This window comes from Bombus impatiens, unplaced genomic scaffold (genome assembly GCF_000188095.3).
Source record: "Bombus impatiens unplaced genomic scaffold, BIMP_2.2 scf_0485, whole genome shotgun sequence".
Lineage (NCBI taxonomy): Eukaryota > Metazoa > Arthropoda > Insecta > Hymenoptera > Apidae > Bombus > Bombus impatiens.
Window position 1 is genome coordinate 4,102 of NT_176904.1, and position 22,672 is coordinate 26,773.

General features: G+C 25.4%; 5 protein-coding genes across 9 annotated transcripts; 2 read left to right on the forward strand and 3 right to left on the reverse strand.

Moving 5' to 3' along the window:
- Window positions 1–535: 535 nt before the first annotated feature.
- LOC100748052 lies at window positions 536–6,303 on the forward strand. The gene is made up of 10 exons (XM_033321712.1): window positions 536–1,528; window positions 1,591–1,810; window positions 1,932–3,669; window positions 4,136–4,396; window positions 4,465–4,615; window positions 4,674–4,847; window positions 4,929–5,196; window positions 5,402–5,554; window positions 5,647–5,789; window positions 5,878–6,303. Exons 1-10 carry the CDS (start codon window positions 1,299–1,301, stop codon window positions 6,122–6,124), a joined length of 3,585 nt encoding a protein of 1,194 aa, XP_033177603.1. The 5' UTR covers window positions 536–1,298; the 3' UTR covers window positions 6,125–6,303.
- A 290-nt stretch (window positions 6,304–6,593) lies between these two features.
- On the reverse strand, window positions 6,594–10,517 carry LOC105680978 (spindle pole body component 110). 5 transcript variants are annotated; one of them, XM_033321713.1, is made up of 12 exons: window positions 10,309–10,517; window positions 9,947–10,166; window positions 9,604–9,870; window positions 8,952–9,414; window positions 8,188–8,857; window positions 7,772–8,119; window positions 7,490–7,657; window positions 7,385–7,429; window positions 7,240–7,309; window positions 7,021–7,174; window positions 6,875–6,953; window positions 6,594–6,801 (listed from the first exon to the last, which is right to left on the reverse strand). In XM_033321713.1, exons 1-12 carry the CDS (start codon window positions 10,501–10,503, stop codon window positions 6,709–6,711), a joined length of 2,772 nt encoding a protein of 923 aa, XP_033177604.1. In that variant the 5' UTR covers window positions 10,504–10,517; the 3' UTR covers window positions 6,594–6,708. The 5 variants fall into 5 exon arrangements, with proteins under 5 accessions (XP_033177604.1, XP_012243141.1, XP_033177607.1 ...); XM_012387718.3 differs by having other exon boundaries at window positions 7,240–7,429; window positions 10,309–10,503; XM_033321716.1 differs by lacking the exons at window positions 6,875–6,953; window positions 7,021–7,174.
- An 81-nt stretch (window positions 10,518–10,598) lies between these two features.
- On the reverse strand, window positions 10,599–14,191 carry LOC100748171 (spindle pole body component 110). The gene is made up of 11 exons (XM_024368850.2): window positions 13,765–14,191; window positions 13,545–13,697; window positions 13,157–13,448; window positions 13,033–13,085; window positions 12,875–12,955; window positions 12,538–12,807; window positions 12,365–12,469; window positions 11,726–11,794; window positions 11,496–11,645; window positions 11,218–11,421; window positions 10,599–11,122 (listed from the first exon to the last, which is right to left on the reverse strand). The coding sequence occupies exons 1-11, from the start codon at window positions 13,972–13,974 to the stop codon at window positions 10,685–10,687; spliced, it is 2,025 nt and encodes a 674-aa protein (XP_024224618.1). The 5' UTR covers window positions 13,975–14,191; the 3' UTR covers window positions 10,599–10,684.
- A 227-nt stretch (window positions 14,192–14,418) lies between these two features.
- On the forward strand, window positions 14,419–16,477 carry LOC100747335 (transport and Golgi organization 2 homolog). The gene is made up of 4 exons (XM_003490909.4): window positions 14,419–15,129; window positions 15,331–15,580; window positions 15,795–16,013; window positions 16,081–16,477. Exons 1-4 carry the CDS (start codon window positions 14,988–14,990, stop codon window positions 16,292–16,294), a joined length of 825 nt encoding a protein of 274 aa, XP_003490957.1. The 5' UTR covers window positions 14,419–14,987; the 3' UTR covers window positions 16,295–16,477.
- Window positions 16,163–22,662, reverse strand: LOC100747456 (Fanconi anemia group D2 protein homolog). Its single transcript, XM_003490910.3, has 16 exons — window positions 22,503–22,662; window positions 22,089–22,442; window positions 21,659–21,932; window positions 21,211–21,570; window positions 20,769–21,129; window positions 20,260–20,693; window positions 19,521–19,612; window positions 19,272–19,446; window positions 18,950–19,207; window positions 18,534–18,867; window positions 18,090–18,405; window positions 17,796–18,002; window positions 17,356–17,653; window positions 17,064–17,281; window positions 16,752–16,960; window positions 16,163–16,673 (listed from the first exon to the last, which is right to left on the reverse strand). Exons 1-16 carry the CDS (start codon window positions 22,660–22,662, stop codon window positions 16,548–16,550), a joined length of 4,176 nt encoding a protein of 1,391 aa, XP_003490958.1. The 3' UTR covers window positions 16,163–16,547.
- Between the last annotated feature and the right edge of the window lie 10 nt (window positions 22,663–22,672).

Below are 22,672 nucleotides of genomic sequence, written 5' to 3' on the forward strand. Positions count from 1 at the left end.
ATATACTTTAACTTTAATAATTTAATTTAATAATTAATAACACAATGTAGTGTGATATACAGGGTGGTTGGTAACTGGTGGTACAAGAGGAAAGGGAGTGAGAATGTAGTGTGATATACGGGGTGGTTGGTAACTGGTGGTACAAGAGGAAGGGGGGTGATTCTACGCGAAAAAGGAAGTCGAAAATATAGAATAAAAATTTTTGCGTTTGAGGCTTTGTTTTCGAGAAAATCGACTTTGAATTTTCGCTCGGTACGCGTGCACTTTGTCACGCCTCGTTATAACGGATCTCACTGTAGGTCGTTGTCTCGATGGAAAAATTAAAAAAAAAAAATTTTTATTCTATATCTTCGACTTCTTTTTTCGCGCGGGGGCACACCCACACCGAGCTTTCCTCCGTAATGAGACGAGAACACCTGAACAGAAATAGACAAAACTATAGAATAGTGAACATCTCTCCGATCAGTGTAAACCTGTGCTGTGAAATAAAGACAATAGTTGTGTTACGACTCAGCTATTTTATTTCATCAACCAACCCTTAAGTTTACGTGACATATGCAAGGCCGTCTCAACAAACACCATCGTATGTACTAAGAAAAAAGAATATGTGGTTCCATGCGACGATGAAAAAATATTCACGCTAGTACAATTGACATGCCAAGTACTGAGGATTAATGTTAAATCTAAATTCCACTGAATCATTATCGTTTCTCTAAAGGAGATATAATAAACAATCAATTTCTCTTTTTTAGGCAACATACAATTAGTTTCACTATTGCACGATTTTGTCGATAGATTCTTGTCAATGCTAGTGTGCAACTAAACAGGGCAGATCCCTAACTTTAAGCTTAAATACATAGGTTCTTGTATATGCTAAACTGCAACCAAACAGGGCAGATCTCTAATTTTATAGGTTCTTGCCCATGCTAGCTTTATTTAATCTCAGCACTTGACCGCATGGTGTAGCACTAGTCCGGAAACAAGCAGAATCATAAGCGTGAGCACTCTTGTTTCTTCTCTATTAGTGGCGTAACATTGATACACCATCTTTAATTTTAAAAAACGCGCTTTCTGTACTATAATAAAACCGTAAAAAGATTTGGTTTTCATTTCACTTTACTATTTTATTTACTTTGATTTTGGGATGTTAAATCTTCCGGAATATATGATATTGTTTAGTAGGTAATATCATCTGATATATTTTTATTATGGAAATGTGAAATTTCTGTGCTTTTTAAACGAAAAGAAGAGGAACTGATTTTACGTAGAAATAAATAAATTATAAAAAGGTGTTCAAAATGAATCAACGAGTCAACAAATGTATTCGAACCTATGAAAGAAAAAAATGTAAAGGAGCTGTAGTTCCAGTACCAAAAATGGTTATTTCGTCTTTAGATATTATGAAGAGCAGAAATCATGTTTTATTAAATGATAATTCAGATATAATTAAAGAGAAAGATGTTGATAATGATTCTATGTATAATGATCCTTTTGAGACAACATTTGATAGACTAATTAAAAATGCAAGGTACGAAATTTTATTATTGCTTTATTATATTACAATTATTAATAGAATTGTTTGTTTAATAGAATTCCACCACCTATGCCAAAGGCACATAATGATACATTACTACTAACTAGTTCAGATAGTAAATCTGAAATAAACAATCACCAATCTTCATTGCATAAAACATTAAGTTTTAACACAAAACCAGTTTCTAAAAAACACAGAAAGATAAAAGTGCATATTACAAAGAAAACAATGTCTAAGAAAAATGTATCTGAGTTCAAAAATAATGGAGAATCTAAAGTAGGTTTGATATTATAAAGTATATCTACATAATGTTGAATTTACATTAAAATTACATTATAAGTTAATATATACAGATATTAAAAGTATTAGTAATAAATATCCATATATTATTGAATAGGTACAAGAAGACTTATCTTATAAAAAATATAAATTACGTAAAACGAGAAATAAAATGACGAATAAAATAAAAACGAATAAAATGACATTTAAATATTCATATATCAAACAATCTAAAAAAAATTATAATAAAAAATATTTTGTAAAAAACAGCGATAAAGCTTGTAATATACAAAGTGATAAATCTTGTAACAATGTGGAGATAAAACCATGTTTTATTAATTTAGACAGATCTGCTGTATCAAAATGGAATAGTAAGTTAGATACAATAGAAAATAATTTACTAAAAGGAAATGATCAATTATTAGACCAACATTCAATTAGTGGAATCAGTATTGATAATTTAAAACATGATGAAGCAAAAATAAAACATTGTACTATTAGACTAGAACGATTAGGAACAAATCCATACATAGCACCACTTGATTTTAGAAAAAAATACGAAAATGTATTCAGTAGTACACCTAATGGTAGACCTGTTAGATCAAATGCTCATTTAATATCTTTATCACCAATTCCACTTAAATATTTTGAAAAATTGAAGGATTCCACAATATTGTCAAGCAACATCTCATTTAATGAAAATAATGAAATTTTATTAAAATCTAAACTAATAAGTGATGATTTGTATAAAGGAACAAATATAATAAAAAAATATAAAGATGAACATAAGTCATCTAGTTATTTAACAAACACATCTAATTTTAGTAAGTATAATTTCGATCAATTTGAAAATATAGATAATAAAGATGTAGATTCATTGATTAAACTTAGTTATAGCGAGAATTGTGATCAGAAAGAATTTTTAACAAAAAGAGATTCGGTTCAAAATGTTCCAAGAAATAGAATTGAAAAAAATAATATACCAAATAAATCAATATTAACAGAAGAATATAAAACTTCAAATGTTAAAATAGATAAACATATCTTAAGATTCTCTAATGATGCAAATATGTCACGTTCTTTATTTGATGATACCAATGGAAGTATTCAAACTCCATTAGGCAATGATATTGGAGTAAATGATATAGTAAAAATATCTATTAATAATTTAGTGATAAATGAAAAAAGTACTGTATTAAATAATGAGAGGCACTCTAATTTTGTTAAATTAAATAAAACATCTACTGCAAATATAAGTACTGATAAAAAAGTAACATTCAATAAGTCACAAGAAGAATTACCTGCAACTTCAGTGCCAATTAAATTGACGAAATCAGATTCATCATCTGATGATAAAAACAATGATATAGCAAATGTAGATGGAAAAATTCTGTCAAGCAGAGACAGTGTATTAAGTATAAACCATTCTTCTGTAGACAGTAGTAGAAAATGTGGTGAATCTCATGTAGTTTTGAAACAATTGCAAGATTCCATTAGAGTTACAAAAAGAAAAAAATATACTAAATGGGATCTTGATTTAGTTAGTATTGCAGAAGATTGTGATAATAGTACAGAACTGAAGAAAAAACAGATACATTTAGAAAAGACAAACACTGAAAGAGAAATGATATCACGAAAGGAATTATCAGTTTTAGAAAATATAACGGAGGAATATACTAATAATGCTCATAGAGTAGTTGGAGAACCTGTTTATTTAAAACCAGGCAAATCTTGGGCAAGATCTTTGTCAATTTTGCACAATTTACAAACTGAATTTAATCTGGATAAATTATCTGTTGGCAAAGGTAAAAAATGGAGATATAGTGTTCAGGATATTTTAAATATGCAAACACAAGGTAATTATGCAATGATTAAAAAGACATTTTTCATACATTTTTTAACTAAAACTTTTTGATTTAATAGATTATACATTATATTGATTTTGTTGTAATGTTAACAGAGAAAATTTAATATAATACATATATGATCATGCAAACATTTGAATGTTGTGTCTTTATTTGACAAAACAAAATATTACTGTAAAATTCATTAACCTGAAATATTAATATTTTATGTTTTTTATGATATAATATACATGGTTCATTTCATATTTTATACTTTTTATATATTTTTTATTTTTTAAGTATTCCTTACTTTAAAATAAGTTTTCATTCTAAAAATGCTTTTCTATTTAAAAAATAGACAAAATATACATTATTTTGTAAATATGTTGTAAATGGGTAGGTCTTAAAAGTGTAATATAAATAACAATTTTCTAAATATATATTATAATGATATTAATTCAATTTTTCATATATGTAGGAATTATACAAAGCTGCATAAAAAAGAATGATAGTAATACAAAATTACGAACAACCAATGAGGTAATTAATAAATCAGAATATGAATTGATTAATAACAAAGGTAAAACTTGTGATTCCACCAATCTCACACGTGTTTCAAAAAGGATATCAGTTCGTGTAGTTCCAATTCATAAAACAGTGAAATCTATTGAAGATGCATCATTTCTTGAAGTCTATGGTATTGTTCCTGTTAAGAGTCAGAGATTTACATTATTAAATAGTAAGTCATATCATTAAATTTAATTTTTAATAATGTTTTTATCATTATATTCATATATCTGTATACAGATCCTCAAAAATCTTCTATATGTAACATTCAAAATAATGACAGTGATATCCAAGTTACTGAAGAACATGTAGTTTCAACAGCTAGAGAAGTTATTTTACAAAGATGTTCACAAAAAGATTATATACCATTTACAACATACTTTTCTGATTCGTAAGTATATGTATATATAATGAAATTGTTAGAGAATAGTAATATAATAATTTGTTAGGTACCTGGAACACTGTCGAAAAATTGGAGAAGGTGTATATGGTGAAGTTTTTCTTTATGAGCAAGAAAATAAAAAATCTGTTATAAAGATTATTCCTATAGAAGGTAGTGATTGTGTAAATGGAGAACCACAAAAGAAATTTCATGAGATATTATCAGAAATTGTAATTGCAATGTAATTATAATTACAATTTGTTAGTTATAATGAATATTAAAATCCATTATGATACTAATCTTTTAATAAAAATAATTTTAGGGAATTACACAATTTAAGATTCAACACCAGGTACAATACTGATGGATTTGTAGAAGTAAAAGATATTAAATGTATAAAAGGAAAATATCCAGAAAGACTTATAGAATTGTGGAATATTTATGATGAAGAGAAACATTCTGATAATGATTGTCCATCAATGTTTAATGATGATCAATTATACATTGTTCTCGAACTTGGACATGGAGGTCAAGATTTAGAAGCGTTTGTATTTAATACTGCAGAGGAAGCTCATATTTTGTTCATACAGGTTATTATTATAATGTGTCTAATATTATAAGAATTTTAAGTATATTAACATTCATTTCTAAGTTTCATTGTCATATACGAATTATTGTGACTTTCTTTCATTTTTAAATACATACAACTAATCTCATATGATAATTAAACCAGCAAGTCAACTTACATTTAATTTCTCATCAACCTGAATAGTTATATTTAATGTTTTTTAATAGGCTGCATTAGCATTAGCAGTTGCAGAAAAGGCTATTGAATTTGAACACAGAGACTTACATTGGGGAAATATATTAATATCATCGGCAAATGAAAATTATGTACATTATAAGATTGGGCAAAAAAACATTGAACTAGTTAGTAAAGGTGTGAAGGTATACACAAAAGACAATTTTCAATTCTAGCTAAGTGTGAGATTTCTATTTTTAATTTAAATTGAAAAACATATTTGAATTTCTGCCTTTAGGTGTCTATTATAGATTTCACCCTTTCAAGAGTCAAATATCAAGGATGTAGTGTATTTAATGACCTCGCATCAGATCCTACACTGTTTACAGCTCAGGGCGAATATCAATTTGAAATATATCGTTTGATGAGGGATAGAGTTAAGTAAGTTTTTAAGTATATTAATTTCCATATATTAATTTTCATTATTCACTTATTAAATTGCGTATTTATTGTTTTCACATTATTTTAGGAACAATTGGCAAGCATTTGAACCCTATACAAATATTTTATGGCTGCATTATACTTTAGATAAAATGATCACAGCAGTTAGATATAAAAAGAAAAACTTAAAAATTCATAAAAATGGTATAACAAAACTTAAAGAACTAGAAAACGAAATTTTGACATATAACAGTGCCTTTGACTTTGTAACAAATTGTGATAAAATCGTTAATTTATTACGTATTAATTCGAAATCCGAAGTAACTTTTGTATAACAAAGAAAAATATAGAAGTTGCAAAATGTAAAATATGAGTAGCAATATAAATTTTTTAATATCTGTATGTTAATAAATATTAGAAAAATATGTAAGTTTAATAATATTATATTAAATGTATATTTTTATTGTTTTTATATGTTTGTAACATGTCCTTCAAAGAATAAATCTTTATTGCAGTATTTAAATATTCTTTACATATAGTTTAATTTCAAATTAAAAAATATATTTGTTTCTAAAAAGATACAATGTACTTTTTAAATCATTTGTTCTATATAAACCAAATTTTTATTACAAATAATGAGACTTTATATTTTTTATAAAAATTTATTGCAATTACTTCTCATTTGAATATTAAACGTTTAGTTTTATATGTGTTTATATGTTTGTTATGTGTTCAGCTTAAATGTATATCATTAATTACGTAATTTATAAGATAATAAATTACAGTAAGGAAGTCATTACAATGTTAAAGTTCAGAATAAACATCTTACAAAAAATCTTTACAAATTTATTATTTAAGTAAAAGAACGAATATTTTTTTTTTAAATTAAAGAAATTTATCTTAAAAGACGTCAATAATATTAATTCGTAGGAAATGTAGTATATTCATATATATTACTCAATTTATGGTATGCACTACACTGATTAATAAAATTCCATCTTTGTTGATCAAACTGAAAATAAAAGTTTGTATTAGAATAAAATAAATATAACTAAAAAGAAAAACACAAATTTAAATAAATATACAGTGAAATCTTTTTCAATTTGTTTGTCTTTCTTAGATTTGTTTTCTAATTCTGGAGATTTTTCTTCACCATTGTGGTACCTATAACATAATTTTTATGGTACAGTTTAATGATATTTAATGCAGGGTGATATATTTAACAATTTACCCAAAGTTATGTCCCAAATTTGATTTATAATCTTGTGTTTGTAAAGTTTGATACTTTTGAGCATCACCCAAAAATGGCATAAATTGCCATTGATTTTGTATGTGTGAATTTCTTTCTTTCGAAATTGATGATATTATTCTTTTGTACATTGATTCTTTAAATGAATATATCAATGGAGTTGTATTATTTATTATTTATTTTAAATATTATTTGTATTACCTTCTTCATGTACATTTGTGGGTAGAATTTGGAATTTTTTCTCCACTTCATTTAGTGTTGCATAAAATTCCTCTTGAGCATTATCATATAAACATTTATTTTCGTTTTCCATATGAATCACATCAGAGCTGTTGTTTATAATTACAGTTATCTGTTCATGTAGTCCCATTAATTCTTTCATATTCAATGACTAAAAGCATGTAATTATCCTCAATTAAATGTTTCATTACATGAATGTGCAGTTACATACTAATAACCAATTTTCTGAGTCAAACATTTTTTCACTCTTCATGTCATCTTCAAATTGTTTTTGCAAAATTTCAACGTTTGCTTTGTGCCTTTCACAAACTGCATTTAAACTACTGTCATAGTTTTTTTTCATTAACATTATTTTGTCTTGATATTCTTCCATCTGAGACTATGTAACATTGTAAAAGTATTAAAGTAAAAGTATCATCTAATATAAAACAGTTGAGCATAATGTAGTAATAGAAATAATATACTTGCTATAATAATATTAAGTAATAGCTACTTTAAGGATAGCACGAAGCTCAGCATTTTCTTGTACTAAATGTTTAATAATTTCTTTAGGATGTTTTATTTCACCATCTCTATTCATTATTTCATTTTGGTTTTCATTATGTTCACTTTTCATATGTTCTATCTTATACCTCATCAATAAATTATTTGGAGAATTGGATCGTTCAAATGTTATACAATTATTTTCAGGCACATCTTTTATATTTATGTTATTCGACAATTGTACATCGATTTTTTCTATTTCAGTTTCTTTTACTTCTCGTTTTTGATCTTTATATTCTAGTTTGAAATTTTTTATTCTATTATTTACAGTTAACTCTATTATTTCATCTTGATGAATCTAAAAATAAAATAGATATATTAATACATAGTTAATAAGAAATAAAACATATCTCAAAAACTACTAACTATGTACTGATCATGTAATTTTTTAATAAATTTACTATTCGATGAATCTTTTTCTAAATTAGATAGATTTTGAAGACTTAATAGTCTTTCATATATTTGATTGGAAAGAGTATACAATTTGCTTTTTAGATTTTCTTCCATTACTTCATTATGTAGTCTAATTAATAATTCAGAGTTTTCATTTTTCCAATATTCCACATTTTTTTCTAATATTTCATTTTCATGTAGATATATGTCTAAGCTATTATCAAGTTTTTTGTTACTATTTTGATCATTTATAAGTTGTGTTCTTAGATTACTGAGTTCAACCTTTAATTTTTTTTCATATTTGTCCAATTTTGTAAGATCCTCTTGCATTGTATATATGATATTAATTTTATCATTTTGTTCAGTTAGGGATACAATTATTAAATTCATTTCTATAAGTTTATGTTCAACATCTTTCAGTTTTTCATTTAATAAAATATTTTCATCTTCCAATTTTATGATTTCATGATGTTTTTGTTCCATTGCATTTTTGTATTTACCAATTTTTTGTGACAAAATATTATTACTTGCATCAATTTTATTTTTCAAGGTAGTTATAGCTTCTTCTTTTGTAGAAATGATCATATTGGATTGAATAATATTCTTTTCTAATTCGTGATTTTCAAATTGTAAATCACTCAATCTGCAAAAGATGTTAATGATTAAAAGATAATATAAAATAATAGTTAATATTATAAAAAATATTTTTTCTTTTATAAAACAAATAGAAGCATTACCTTTTCTCTATTTCTTTAATTTTATTTTCTAAAGTAGTCTTTAGGTTTTTAGTTTCAAGAAGTTCACGAACTTGCTCTGATAAATTTTTAATTTGTTTAGTTTTTATTATTAATTGTTTCTTACTTTCACAACATTCTTCTGATAATCTATTTGTTATATTTTCTAAATTCTTGTTTTCTTTTTTTAATGCATTACAATCTTTATCATATATAAATAAATCACTTTTAAGTATCTCAAGTTGTTGTTCTAACTTCAATACATGATCGTCCTTTTTATTAAGTGCCGTAGTTATTTTTGATAACTGTTCTTTAATTTTTATATTTTCTTCATTTAAGCCAATACCTTCTCCTCTTTGCTGTTGCACTACTTCTTTCAATTGAGCTATTTCTAAATTTTTTCTTTTTAATTCGTTCTGTTGTTCTTCTATTGTTCCAGTTATCTGTATGTGTTGATCTCCGGCACCTTAACATAATTTTTCGTGTAAAAAAGCAATACTGCATATATAGTTAATATTTATTATAATCGAGGAAGGAATTAATTATTTAGAAATACTGCTATTAGTAAATAATTAGAATACTACAAATATATAATTTTATACATAAAATATAACTGAAATTATAATACAATGCAATTTAAACATTTAAAAATTACCTTGTAAAGCTGTATTTATTTTATTGATACAAGATTTCAAATGTATTTCGATCGCTTTATTAATTTTTTCATCATATAAATATGTTTCCTCTGTATGTAATATTTCATTTAATAACTGATACAAAATGTTTTCAATAAATTCATTTATCTTATTTTGTATGTGTAATAGATCATTAGGAAGCTGTTTAATACAAGAATCATATTTCTTATTTTCTTTTTTATGCTGATTATATAATTCAGAAATTAGTTGTTTCTTCAAAGTTATATCTAGCAAAAAAAATTAATATGCTGATATACATATACATATACAGGTGTAAAAACGCAAACCAAAAGTTTAAATTACCTTGAGAAACATTGATAGCTGATTGTGTATCTTTCATAATTTTATAAAAATAATAAGTTTGTTGAATCATGACAGGACGTTCGATTTCTACATATATTTGTAACTTTTGTGTAAGAGAACGTAACTTAATTAAAAAATGTGTAAAATATTCAATGATTTCCTTTTCTATATTATCTATGACATCTTTTCTACTTAATTTAATGGTATAATTGTGATATTCCTATTAAATGTTGTTATTTGTTTTCAACAAATTATAATATGGCATTAAAATAAAATTATAATGTTAAATAAAATAAAATTAAAATATTATAATATGTTGTTATTTTTTTTAAGTAAAAGATTGGACCAATGAAATGTATTACCTTTTGAAGTCCACAAGAATCTAAATTATTTGCTATTTCACTTAATAAATTTTTATTATTAACTGCGTTAGAAATATCGTCAAATTCTATTTCATTTGAATTAGTCATATCTTGCTTTACATTGAATGCAACTACACTGTCTTCAACTACATATACAAAATATTTACATATATATACGTATGTATAATTATACATAATATATTATATATTACATATGTATTGCATATATTATATATTATATAAATATATATATATAATATTATTATGATATTATATAAATCATATAATATTGATTTCACGTATAATATAGAAAATGTGTGATGGGTGGCTCATATATATATAAGTATATAATGCACTATATATTATTATGTATGTTTTAAATAACAGCATTACTTGTATTTTTTGAATCCACTTCAGAGTCACAAGAGAGTTTTTCACAAATCATATATTTTAAATTTTGATCAAAGAAGGTTTCTAGTTTATCATTTTCTATATAATGCTTTAGATCTCCAATTTGTTGTAAGAGATTTTGACTTTCTGTTTTATAACTTTGAAATCTTGCTATAATGATGTTTATATTATACAGTATATTATTTGCTTCTTCACCAATATCCAAGCTACATTTTGAACAATTACAAATTTCTTCACAAACGCCATTAAGCTCTTCCAAATTATTTAGGACATATTTTAACTTATTGAAAAAATCACTAATTTCTTGTTTCATAGAAACCAATTCCTCTTTATGTTGAGCAATTTTAATATCTTTATCCTGAATTTCAGTTTTTAAAACTTCTAACATATTCTTTGTCTCCATCTAACGTAATTGACATTATAATTATTCATAATCGTGTAAATGTATATAATTATGTGTGAATAAAGCGTTTAATAAATATAATAAAAATAGTGTACTTGTTCATTATATGGAATAGACAGTTCTTTGATCACTTTTAACAGTTGATTTAGCTTTTCTTCTTGATTTGTTAATATACAATTCTGTTCATAATTTTGTTTTTTAAGTTCGTCTCTTTCTTCTAAGACATTCTTTAATTGATTTAGTGTTATATTATATTTTTCTGCTTTTTCTACTAGTTGTTCCATTTCTTGTATCTTTTTCTGCAATACAGTAAGAATATATAATTTTTTATTTGAAAATTAATCCTTGATATTAGATATGTGTGATAACTAACTAAGAGTAACTCTTTTTCTAAACGTAATGTTGTTGTTTCTTTGACATACAACTGAAGCTTTTCAATTTCTTCAGAATATAAATAACAACTTTCACATTTCTCATTTAAATCTTGTTTGAGTTGTTCCATTAAATATTTATAACTATAGAGCTAGAAAAAGAAAAGGAGATAGAATTTTCAAAGTGGAATAATATAAAGATAATATATAAAATAATATATAAACATATTACCTTCTTTTTCAGATCCTCTACTTCGCAATTACGTTCATGATCCAATTTATATAATTTTTCATGTAACATCTGCATAATTATTATCAAGTATTATTACTGGCACTAGTGAAATGCGGATGGAGAGGTGGAATATCTATTGGTAAGAGAGTGAAAGAAAGAAATGTAACCTTTGTGGGGACAATTATGGAAATTTAGAGCACATGAAAAAAGAGTGGAATTACAAAGCAGGTTTGGTATAGGAGAGATAGCCAACAAAAGAGGAAAAGATAGGGTTGTCAACTTAGTGAGGAAATTGGGAAAGAAAAAAAGAAAAGAGTGAAGAGATATGTAAGTAAAGATTTGTGCAATAGATAACAGAAAATAGACATATAATAATAATTAATAATTAAATAGATGATAGAAAGTAAATATGTGATAGTAAAATAAGAGTAAAATAAAATTGTGTGTCTGAGTGAGTGGATGTGTGTATAAATGAATAAGTGAGAACACAAAGAAATAGAGAAAATAATTCTGAACCAAATTCCTTTTGACCAGGAGACTGAAAATGAACTACTACTATTATTAGGTATTAATAGACTTCAATTTTGTCATACGACATACTTTAGTATTATTCTACAAAATTGTATTTTATATACTTGCTTTGAGATTTCCTTGTTGAGTGTATATGCAACTTTCTTTTTCTTTTAATAAAACTTCCAAATGTTTATTCATATCATGTAATTCTTCTAACTCAGCATCTCTTACCTAGAAATTAAATACAATTGTATAAATTATAATATAACTATATAAATTATTAAGTTAATATATCATACACAGAGTTCATTTTTCAAAACTATAATTTCAGAATCTTTCTGGATGATAATCCCTTTATGAACGCTATTATGTAGATCAAAATCAGATTCTGTTTCCATTTCAGTGTCAGACTCAGTTAGACTTTCAATATCTTGTGAACTATTACTGCAAGAAGCATCACATTCAAAACTTTGTTCCTTGTGATTATTTGTTTGTGAACTATTTTTGTCTAGATCTGCACTGTTATCTTCATTACTGAATTTTGATGTGAATGATGTTTGTGACATTGCCTAGATAGAATAATATTTATATAAAAATATATTGTTTAAATGACAAAAAGCACAATTATTTTCATACAGATATTGTTATAATTTTGTTTAGATATTTATCAACTTCATCGTCAATTTGTATTTCTATATCATGTGTTTCTGTGTTTACCTGTAAGTAAATATTACATTTATTTAAATAATTTTAATTATAGTACTAATAGATTGATTATGATATAATGATACTACTTGTACAGCTACATCAATATATTCTATCCAAGATGATGTCTCTTTATTGTAATCTACAAAATTAAGATACAAATGAGAATTTAGAATATAAAAAATTTTTAAATACCTTTTTGTATCATTTTACCTGCAGAAGGAAGTGATCTTACAGTAGACCTACATGATGGTATTAAATTATAATTTTTCAAAGATGGATCAAACATAGTTAAAGAATAAGAATATAATTGATTATATTGGTTTGTTATAGCTGATACATTTCTTGTGTTAGACTGTGAATTTCTTTTACAAGGTGTATGGATTGATAACAAATTTGACTGAATTATAGGACCTGATTTACTGATATTGAAAAATGCACCTTTTAGAACTCCAGTTGTATAATTGTTTTTCTGTGGTAATTCTTTTATTTTTGAAATATTATCCTAAAAATAATATGACATTATTAAGTTACTTTTAACTTTAATTTTAAGTTATTATATAGGAGATTAATATACAAAGTAAATTGTTTAAAAACTCACTAAATTTTGTAACTGTTCTTCTTGTTTAGTGGTAAGTTTAAGAGTTTTATATTTTTTAAGTTCTTTTTTAACTATCTGAAGTTCATTTTGTGCTTTCGGATTGAGTTGAATAATATTATCAATAATTACGTTAAATGGTATTATTTTTCCCATCTGCAAGAAGATACATAGTGAGAATGTTTTTCTTTGATATGAATATTTTGTTTAATTGAATACGTACTGATGAGTCATGTTCATTAAGTTCACGAAAGTAACGTGAATTTTCTAGAGAATTTGGACTCCATGCTCTGATATCTGAACAAGAATCATGTAATTTTAATCGACCTTCTAAACGTTTCTTCGGTAAAACATAATCGCCATACATCAAAGGTGTTCCTGAGTTATTTTTACTAGCTAAAAAAATTCGAGGTCCATGTTCTACATAAGACATATTTACTTTTTTTTCGCTCAAAAAATGAGTAACATTAATTATTATTACTGTTAACGGATCTGAATCTAAAATTCTTTTTAAAAATATAATATAATATAAAATAAATTGTATTATTTATTTGATTGTTTTTATTTATATACTATAGTAACTATTAAGAAACAAAATGCAAAGTAACATAAATGGTGATCAATAAAACCTATGTAGTTATATAATAAAATATTTTATTTAGAGTTACTGATAGGTAATATTAATATAATAAAGATTTGTCGGTTTTATCGATGTTATGAAATAGACATACAGGCTTTTGAAGTGCAGAAATTATTATTACATAGTATAATTTTTCTTCGAAATAAGCAAGTGGTTTCTGACTCGAAATAAGTAATCCGCTATCCCCTCTTCTTTATTTGAACTTGTCGACAGAATGAGAGATCGGTGAAGGAGTAATAGGTTTGTGAAAGCGAGGAGCCATAAATTTTTGTGGTCTAATGAACAATGACAGCGTTTAGTAAAAGATGAATACAATATATGTAATGCTTTCTCACTTTAGCATTAGCGATCCTGACGTCTTATATGTTACTTGGCCAATCACTTCCTGATTTGCCGCTATGTCAAGCCTCTCGCTCGTTTTCAAGAACAAAATCAAGCAGAATAGCATATTTGACTCTTAATAAGCAATTAATCGGACCCGAGTGTGTTATTTATTTAGAGGCAAAACTGTATATAAATATAATTAAAATTATGAGCATTATTTTACCTTTTTCATAATTTTACCTTTTATTTCAAAAAATTACATTTATAGATTGTAAAATGTAATTTCAATTTACATGCTTCATGTAAATGTATGTTGATGTCTTACTAGTTTATCTTCAGTTATCAATGAACAGAACGTTATCTTAATTTATGATTAAAAAGTGTTTAATCTTATCAATGACATACAATAAAAGGGGTATAAAACAAAGGTCTGTAATATAAGCAGATATTGCTCTGTAGTATTTAAGTAATTTGTTACAACTATGTGTATTTTATTTATTTATCGTAATCCTGATGCTGATTCTGAGTCATATCGATTGATTTTGGTTTCAAACCGAGATGAAGATTTTAAACGTCCAGCATCACCAGCTCATTATTGGGAACACCACCCATTATGTTTAGGAGGTAAGTTAAAGCTATGTACATTTGAAATTAATTACATGCTAAATTTATATATATAGTAATGTACATTTGAAATTAATTACATGCTAAATTTATACATATATATAGTAATATATATGTATATATTGTACAAAATGTTTATCTTAATATATTATTGAATAATTAATTCCAAATTAGAAATCATTATAATTTATATTTTATTAGGTACTGATATGGAGCCTGGAAAAGAAGGTGGGACTTGGCTAGCTATGTCATTAACAGGAAAAGCTGGTGTTGTTTTAAATTTATCTGATGAAGCAAGTTTAACTGATATACCAAAACAAGGACGAGGATTTTTAGTGCCTAATTTTGTTACATCAAATGATTCTGCAGTTTCATATTTAGACAAATTATATAAGACGAATAATGAAAATCAAATATATAATCCTTTTATTTTGGTTTTAATAGATTTACAGTATGTGAATAAATTTATAATATTTTTATAATCAAAAAATCTTAATAATCAAAGTATAATATATATATATATATACACTTAATATATAAAATATATTATATACTTAAAAATATATATATTTATATAAATTTATATATATATTTTAATAATATACATTTTCTTTAATTAATATATAAATTAATTAAAATTTTAATATATATTTTAATTCATTTAGGAATGCAGATGTTAAGTATCTGAGCAGTTCTCATAATTCAACAGGACCTAATTCAAGTCAAGACAATATCTTAGGTTTTGGTAATAGTGGTCTTGATATTCCATATAAAAAAGTTGAAGCAGGAAAAGAAATTTTCAAAAATATTGTTAAGGATATTAAGGTGTCAAGACAAATGACTCTGATTGAGGAACTTCTGAAATTTTTGAAATCAAAAGAAAGGTATGCATAATTTTTTAAACAATTATAGTTTATGTTGTTATTAACACATTATTCTTTTAATTTCCAGATATTTGCCAGATCCTGAATTGCAAAAACGTTGTTCAAAAAGATATAAGGAACTCAGCTCAATCTTTGTATCAACTGATGGATATTGTACACGAACTCATTCTATTTTGTTGGTTAATGGAAACAATGAACTAACATTCGTTGAAGAAACACTTATGCCAAATTTAACATGGAAACGTCAAATATTTAGTAACAAATTAATACGTAGAAATTGACAGTGATAATAAAAATAATTGTAAACGATATTTATATAGTTAATATTTTACTTAATTAATAATTATATTATTAGTTTATAACATTTGATATAATGTTAAATGTAAATACACAATTCTTTGGACGTGTATAAAAGTACATGTACAAAGTACACAAAGAAGTATTATAATATAAATTTGTTATTATAAAAATATGTTGTTTTATGCTATTTAGGTTTAGTAGAGTTATTTTTTTAAATCTTCTGTATAAAAAATATTATGGCACATCATTTTCATCAACAAGGTCATCACTCGAATCGCTTTCTAATATATCTGACGATACGTTAGTTGTATCATCAGCTATGTTAGAATTTGGTACAGAGCTTTCTTCTGATGATAAATTCTAGAAATATCAGTAAGTATATAAAATACAATTAAAATATGATACATTAAAAGAGTATATATTTCAAAAAATACAAACCTGAGAAAAAATTTCTTGACCTTCTAAGTTTTTGTTAACAAGATTACCCATCCAAAAAGCAGTAGGGCTATTGTTAAGAACTAACATTCCCTTTACACTATATATTAATCTTTCTAATATAGACTTTGCTGCAGGAATATATTTTGATAATGTGAGATCTTTCTTTTCTGCACTATCACAACATATTGTATGTAAATATCGTGTGCCTCCTAAAACAAATTTTATGTATAATTTGTATTACTTTTTTACTATTAATATCTTTTTAGCTATTTGTTACTTTATTCTATTTATTGGATAATTTAAAATTTATACCTTGCATCATCTTCAATATTTTTGTTACTTCTTCTGTTTGATATTTTAAATTATGTTCTAGAACTGGCATTCCAAGGTTTAAAAAAGATTTCAATAATATAGGCATATATTTTAGGAATATCAATAAATTATTTTTTGTTGTTAATGTTTTACATATTTGAACTAACTTTTGCACGTTTCTCGCAACTTCATACCATACACCTATTCTTTTAGGATCTCTGATAAAAAACATGTAAACTTATAAAATATTCATTTCATGTAAAACAATTTTTATTAAGTACATGATACGTACCTATCAGCTATTTGCAACGCTGTTTTTATACCATTAATTAAACCATCGAACATTTTTTTAAATAAAAAATGAAAGCTACTTCTCGATATGGAAGGCATTCTACTTAGTCTATCCTGTGGCTTCTCCAATTCTGAAGTTTCATCTGGTAACCAATCCAAAATTGAAGTTACTGTTTGTAATGGTAGCAATTCATTATTAATCCAACTATTTAACAATTCAATTACAGTTGATTTATATTGAGTACTGGAATGATTGTCTTCCGGCCACTGAAGGCATAAAAATCCAAATGCCATTTTTGCTAAAAATGATAGCATCAATGGTTATTCTGAACACTATAAAGATTAAATATGTTTTAGATATAAAATTAATATTTAATAAGTTATGAATTGCATAATATGCAATATATATTATGCATACATATTATACATAATATTCCTCACCATACTTTTCTTTATTTTCCTTAGTATAAGATTCAGAATGTTTCATTAATGATTGACACATATTGATTAATGAAATTGATAATGATATTTGTGTAATAATATCGGATAAAGACTCAAAATATTTACAACATTCTGTAACAAGTTCTTTGCATGATCTTAATGTAATATTGCTTTCATCAACTTGACTTGCCAAAATTCGTAAACCCTCTAAACAAGTATGTACAAATTATTAAAATATGTTATAAATTACAATATGATTATTATGTATAAATATACTATATATAAATGTCATACCTCGTAATAATATATTATAAGTAACACTTTCAAATCCTTTCCAATTAAAAATTTTTGTGAGAAGACATAACAATAATCGGACAGCTTCTCTGCTTTGAGCTTCATTTTCTTCTCTCAAAACGTCTACAATATCTCGTAATTTTGCACAAATTTTTGGTAATAATTTAATTAAGTCCTTTATAAATTTCTCATTACTGTCATGTTCAAAGATTCCTAGGAGTTCTTTAACAATAAAACATACTTGTTTTATAGATATACTGCATCTCACAGATTGAGTTGCATCCATGTCCATTTTTATATCTAATAGATGTACTATCTACGAAATATTATGCTAATTATAAAAATAAGTATAAGACAAATGTAAATAATATTTAATGTATATAAACATAAATAAAAAAAGTGCTTTTTGCCAATACTAATTATTTAATATTAAAATATATATACCGATGCATCGAATTTTCTAAAATATGTTGGATTTTTAGAACATATTAAAGAACCCAATTCCCAGTCTTTAATTTCGTTTATACTAACAGATTTTTCTTTGAACTTCTTTTTCTCTTTTTTTCCTTTTCTTCCAACTTTTTTATCTATTCTTACAAATGGCGGTAGAGGAAACTGATGAAAATAACATGGAGGTGGTTGATATTTTGTGTCACACAAAGAGAACAATGTGCTCAATTCACTTTGTAAATCTATCAAATTGTCTAATCGTTGTAATACTTGCTTCTGTAACAAAGAATCTTTTTGTGTAATAAAACCACTAATCACTTCACGAAACCTACAAAAAAATAAAACTTTTGTAGTACCTTTATTTAAAATTAATACTATATTTCTATTTACTTATTTAATTTTTAACTTACCAATTAATGCAACATATTATTAAATCGATTACTGAATTTTCTGCTATATCAAAATCTTTTGGCATTAATATTGCACATCCTAAAAGAGAATCTATAGCATCTAGATTTTCATTTTCACTAAGTTTAATACAACAAGTTCTGAGAAGTTTGAAAGAAATTGGTACAATTGCGCCATATTTTTTGTCTTCAAAAGTTAAAATGCAATTTTCTGGCTCATCTTCAGCCTTATTCAATCCAAATTTAGGAATTAAATTTCCTCTAAATATACACAAGATTATAAGATAAATGAATATTATATTAAAGATTATAAAATATTATATACCTATAACTTGACTTATCAATCATATTTGTAATAACAAATTCTTCTTCAATATAATCTGTGAGTCTTTTTATAAATTTTGTATTAATATTTTGAGTTTGTAAAATGATACAAGTTAATTGATCATAAAACAGAGCTTGTGATCGTGAGCATTTCTTCACATTATTTAATACTGTCTCTATAAAATTAAAAAGTCTTAGTATCTTTATGACTTAGATGTAAACTTTAGTAATGGTAGTTCATGGTGCTTACCAAATAAATTATACGCTGCATCAGACTTCTCTGTCTTTTGCATTAAATGTTTTATTGCCATCACTGCTCCTAAAACACCTTTACATTTTGTGCTAAAATATAATCATTTAAAAATAAAATCAGTATCAGAAAATAATGTTTTTCTTCTCACTAAAAGCATTCTGGACATTACTTAGAATATTTTAGGAAAAGAATAACCAATTTGGAACTTAGTGTCAAAGCAAAATTTTTGTAAATTATGTATTCATTGATTCTAGAGATATTAGAAGCCTTATTCAATATTTGATGAAAGAATTAGAAACAAGGAAATAAATGCAAATTCATTATGTAATAATAATAACGTACACCAGATTGGAGAAACAATTATTATAAAAGTAAAATGGGATACACTATGAGTCATTTGGAGAACGTAGCAACAAGTGCGGACTACATATTAAGATAAGATAGTTCAACCAAAGCCATAGGATTATATGCAGATAATCACAAAACTAAAATTTTGTAACTCATGATTCTGGGACTATTGTACCTATTTTATTTCTTTTTAAGATCATAAGATTAGTTATACAAAAGACATTGAAAGAATCTGCTTTAAACTCTAAAACTCTGAAATCATAAGATCAATCGAAATTTATTTCAAAATTAAGGAACTCGAAAAAGCGAGTTTCGGAATCGTACTTTGACAACAGATTTCAGAATTGGTAATTTTTTTCACGTTGTTTTTCGTGATGTTAATACATACAATGGTTTAAAATTAGATAATTGCTTTTGCAGTAGTATGAATAAGTCATCACGTAGAGAATCAGCTATAACATTAGAGCTTGTACATAAATGTTGCAATAAGTCATTTAATGTACCAACTTCTTTTAAATTCAAGTTATCCATTTTCTCAAGTAAAATACGAAGATGATTGCAATGTGGCGTTAGACATTGTCTGTCTTCTTCTTTTTCCACCATTTTGCACAGAAACGCCAGACTATTTTTAACTGTTTGATTGCAATCACCCATAAGGAATATAATTCTTTCTAGAATCTCTCGTTGTTTGAACGCATCCTCTTTGTGACATTTAAATTGTAAACGCAACCAATCAATAGAAAAATCAATAAATACACGTTCATCTGTTTTTAATAAATTGCTAGATATTTGTAAAGCAATAGGTTGCAGTTCTTGCACAACCTATAAAAAAATATCTCAATTACATTAAAGTTTTAACAAAGACAATATCTTAACATTGTATTATGTTGTACGAACTTGTTTATAATCACTATATAATAAATTTAATAAGCTCGTTCTATAAAACCCAGATCGTATATGTTGTTTAAATATAGCTTCAATAATTTTTCTCTTCACTTCTGTTGTTAAAGATATAAGAAGCAAAAGAATGATATCTAATGGTTTTGGATCTTTAGTAATATCTTTTATAACTGTTATAGTTGCATTTACTATATTTTTTGAAAGAAGCATACTCATTTTTAATGTATTCACAATATTTAATTGACTTTGATAACATTCTTCAATCTTTTCTCCAACAAGAGGTTGTATATCAATATTGCGTAATACCTTTAATGTCTTTTCAAAAATTTCTGTATTTGTACAATCTTCTAAAACAAATCTGTAGAAGAATGAGAAAATAGATAAAAATTATACATGTAATTGTATTTCCATATTGTACTTTCTAACTAATAAAACATACTTTGTAATAGCTGATATTGCGTTTACTTTAACATTTGTTTTCAACAAATTTAATGTTTTTTCCTTGTATTCATCCAAATATTCCTTTCCAAGATTTAAGTTGCCCATACAATATAATATTAAATTTATTAATTCAGAATTATCTTCTAAAATTTTATTCAAAATTTCAGCAACAGCTTGATGTTGTTTGTCAGATACAATGTCAGGTAAAAGCATAATTAATTCACTCTGAAACCATAAAGGACATGATTCTAGAAGTTGTTCTAAATTGTTGACCAAAGCATCAGAATTAATTACAACATCCAAGAAGCGAAACTGTTGCAATAATGGAAGAGCCCAAGATACTGATTCAATGGAATCACTAAAAAAATATGTTTAAAAGAATTATAAAAATATGTTCAAAAATTGTGGGAAACTATAAGAAACTATTATAACAATAGAAAACATACGCTATAAGTATAGCTTCATTGAGTTTAGACAAAAGACTGCTATATATTTCTGGATATAGTTCAGAAACTTGTAACAGAATCCTTATAAGAGAAGAACTATGTAACACATTTGACACTTCACCATCAATAAGTAATTCCATATCGCTTAAAGCATTTTTTAAATTTTCTTCATTTTCAAAATATTTTTCCATTAGGGTAATTAACTCATCTTTTTTATATTTTTTTGTATTTAGTAATTCTTTCATTTTCCTTTGCACCATTATGACATCTTTACCTATAATAATTTAATGAATACACTGTATTTATATTATAACATTAATCGAATATACTTTTAAATATGCTATGTACTATACTATCAAATATACTTTAAAATTTATATACAACTAATATCCATCATATAATTGAAGCTCTAGGTAATCGATGTACTTACAAAGTACATGTGGAACAACTGGATTTATCTTAATGCCTGAGTCATGTAAAAATTCAAGAAATTTACACTTTGTAATAGAAATCGCATTAACACCTTTCTCTGTAATTATTGATAAATTTGATGAACTTCTGAGATGACTATTTTCACATTTATCTGATATAGTGTCAGAATCATCTCGTTTTTTCTTTAAAACTGTAGATTCTGCCAAAGGGAAACCTAAATCATCGTCACTGTCACAATTTGACGAAGTAAGACTTGACAATTTGCGTTTACGTGATAATGATTCTCTATTTCCTACTTCTACCTTACGTGATTTACTTGAAAAAATATCCTCATCTGACAATTTGTTTTGACCTGTAAATATTTTATTTAATAATTTTCTTTAATTTCGAAATATTTCATCAATGAGCTTACTTTGAGTTGAGAAGACCTTTCCGGCTAATAACGTACTATTATTTCTTGGCAACTGTTCAATTAAAGATTTAGTTTGAGATATGTCACTTCTTGAAGATGTTGGACTTCCTATTAAATTTTTATGTAAGCCGCCTCTAAATTTTAATTTTCTTTTATCCATGATTAAGTGA

Coding starts and splice junctions, on each gene's coding strand:
- LOC100748052 (XM_033321712.1), top strand. CDS start 1,299: ATGAATCAACGAGTCAACAAATGTATTCGAACCTATGAAAGAAAAAAA. Junction 3,670..4,135: donor TTTAAATATGCAAACACAAG/GTAATTATGCAA, acceptor TCATATATGTAG/GAATTATACAAAGCTGCATA. Junction 5,555..5,646: donor TAGTTAGTAAAGGTGTGAAG/GTATACACAAAA, acceptor TTCTGCCTTTAG/GTGTCTATTATAGATTTCAC.
- LOC105680978 (XM_012387718.3), bottom strand. CDS start 10,503: ATGTATAATTATACATACGTATATATATGTAAATATTTTGTATATGTA. Junction 9,415..9,603: donor AATAAATACAGCTTTACAAG/GTAATTTTTAAA, acceptor AATTATGTTAAG/GTGCCGGAGATCAACACATA. Junction 7,430..7,489: donor ACTCAGAAAATTGGTTATTA/GTATGTAACTGC, acceptor ACATGCTTTTAG/TCATTGAATATGAAAGAATT.
- LOC100748171 (XM_024368850.2), bottom strand. CDS start 13,974: ATGTCTTATGTAGAACATGGACCTCGAATTTTTTTAGCTAGTAAAAAT. Junction 13,698..13,764: donor TTAATGAACATGACTCATCA/GTACGTATTCAA, acceptor ATCTTCTTGCAG/ATGGGAAAAATAATACCATT. Junction 12,956..13,032: donor ATATTGATGTAGCTGTACAA/GTAGTATCATTA, acceptor ATTTACTTACAG/GTAAACACAGAAACACATGA.
- LOC100747335 (XM_003490909.4), top strand. CDS start 14,988: ATGTGTATTTTATTTATTTATCGTAATCCTGATGCTGATTCTGAGTCA. Junction 15,581..15,794: donor TTGGTTTTAATAGATTTACA/GTATGTGAATAA, acceptor TAATTCATTTAG/GAATGCAGATGTTAAGTATC. Junction 16,014..16,080: donor TTTTTGAAATCAAAAGAAAG/GTATGCATAATT, acceptor TTTAATTTCCAG/ATATTTGCCAGATCCTGAAT.
- LOC100747456 (XM_003490910.3), bottom strand. CDS start 22,662: ATGGATAAAAGAAAATTAAAATTTAGAGGCGGCTTACATAAAAATTTA. Junction 19,208..19,271: donor ATTGATAAGTCAAGTTATAG/GTATATAATATT, acceptor GTGTATATTTAG/AGGAAATTTAATTCCTAAAT. Junction 17,654..17,795: donor GGAAAATAAAGAAAAGTATG/GTGAGGAATATT, acceptor TATCATTTTTAG/CAAAAATGGCATTTGGATTT.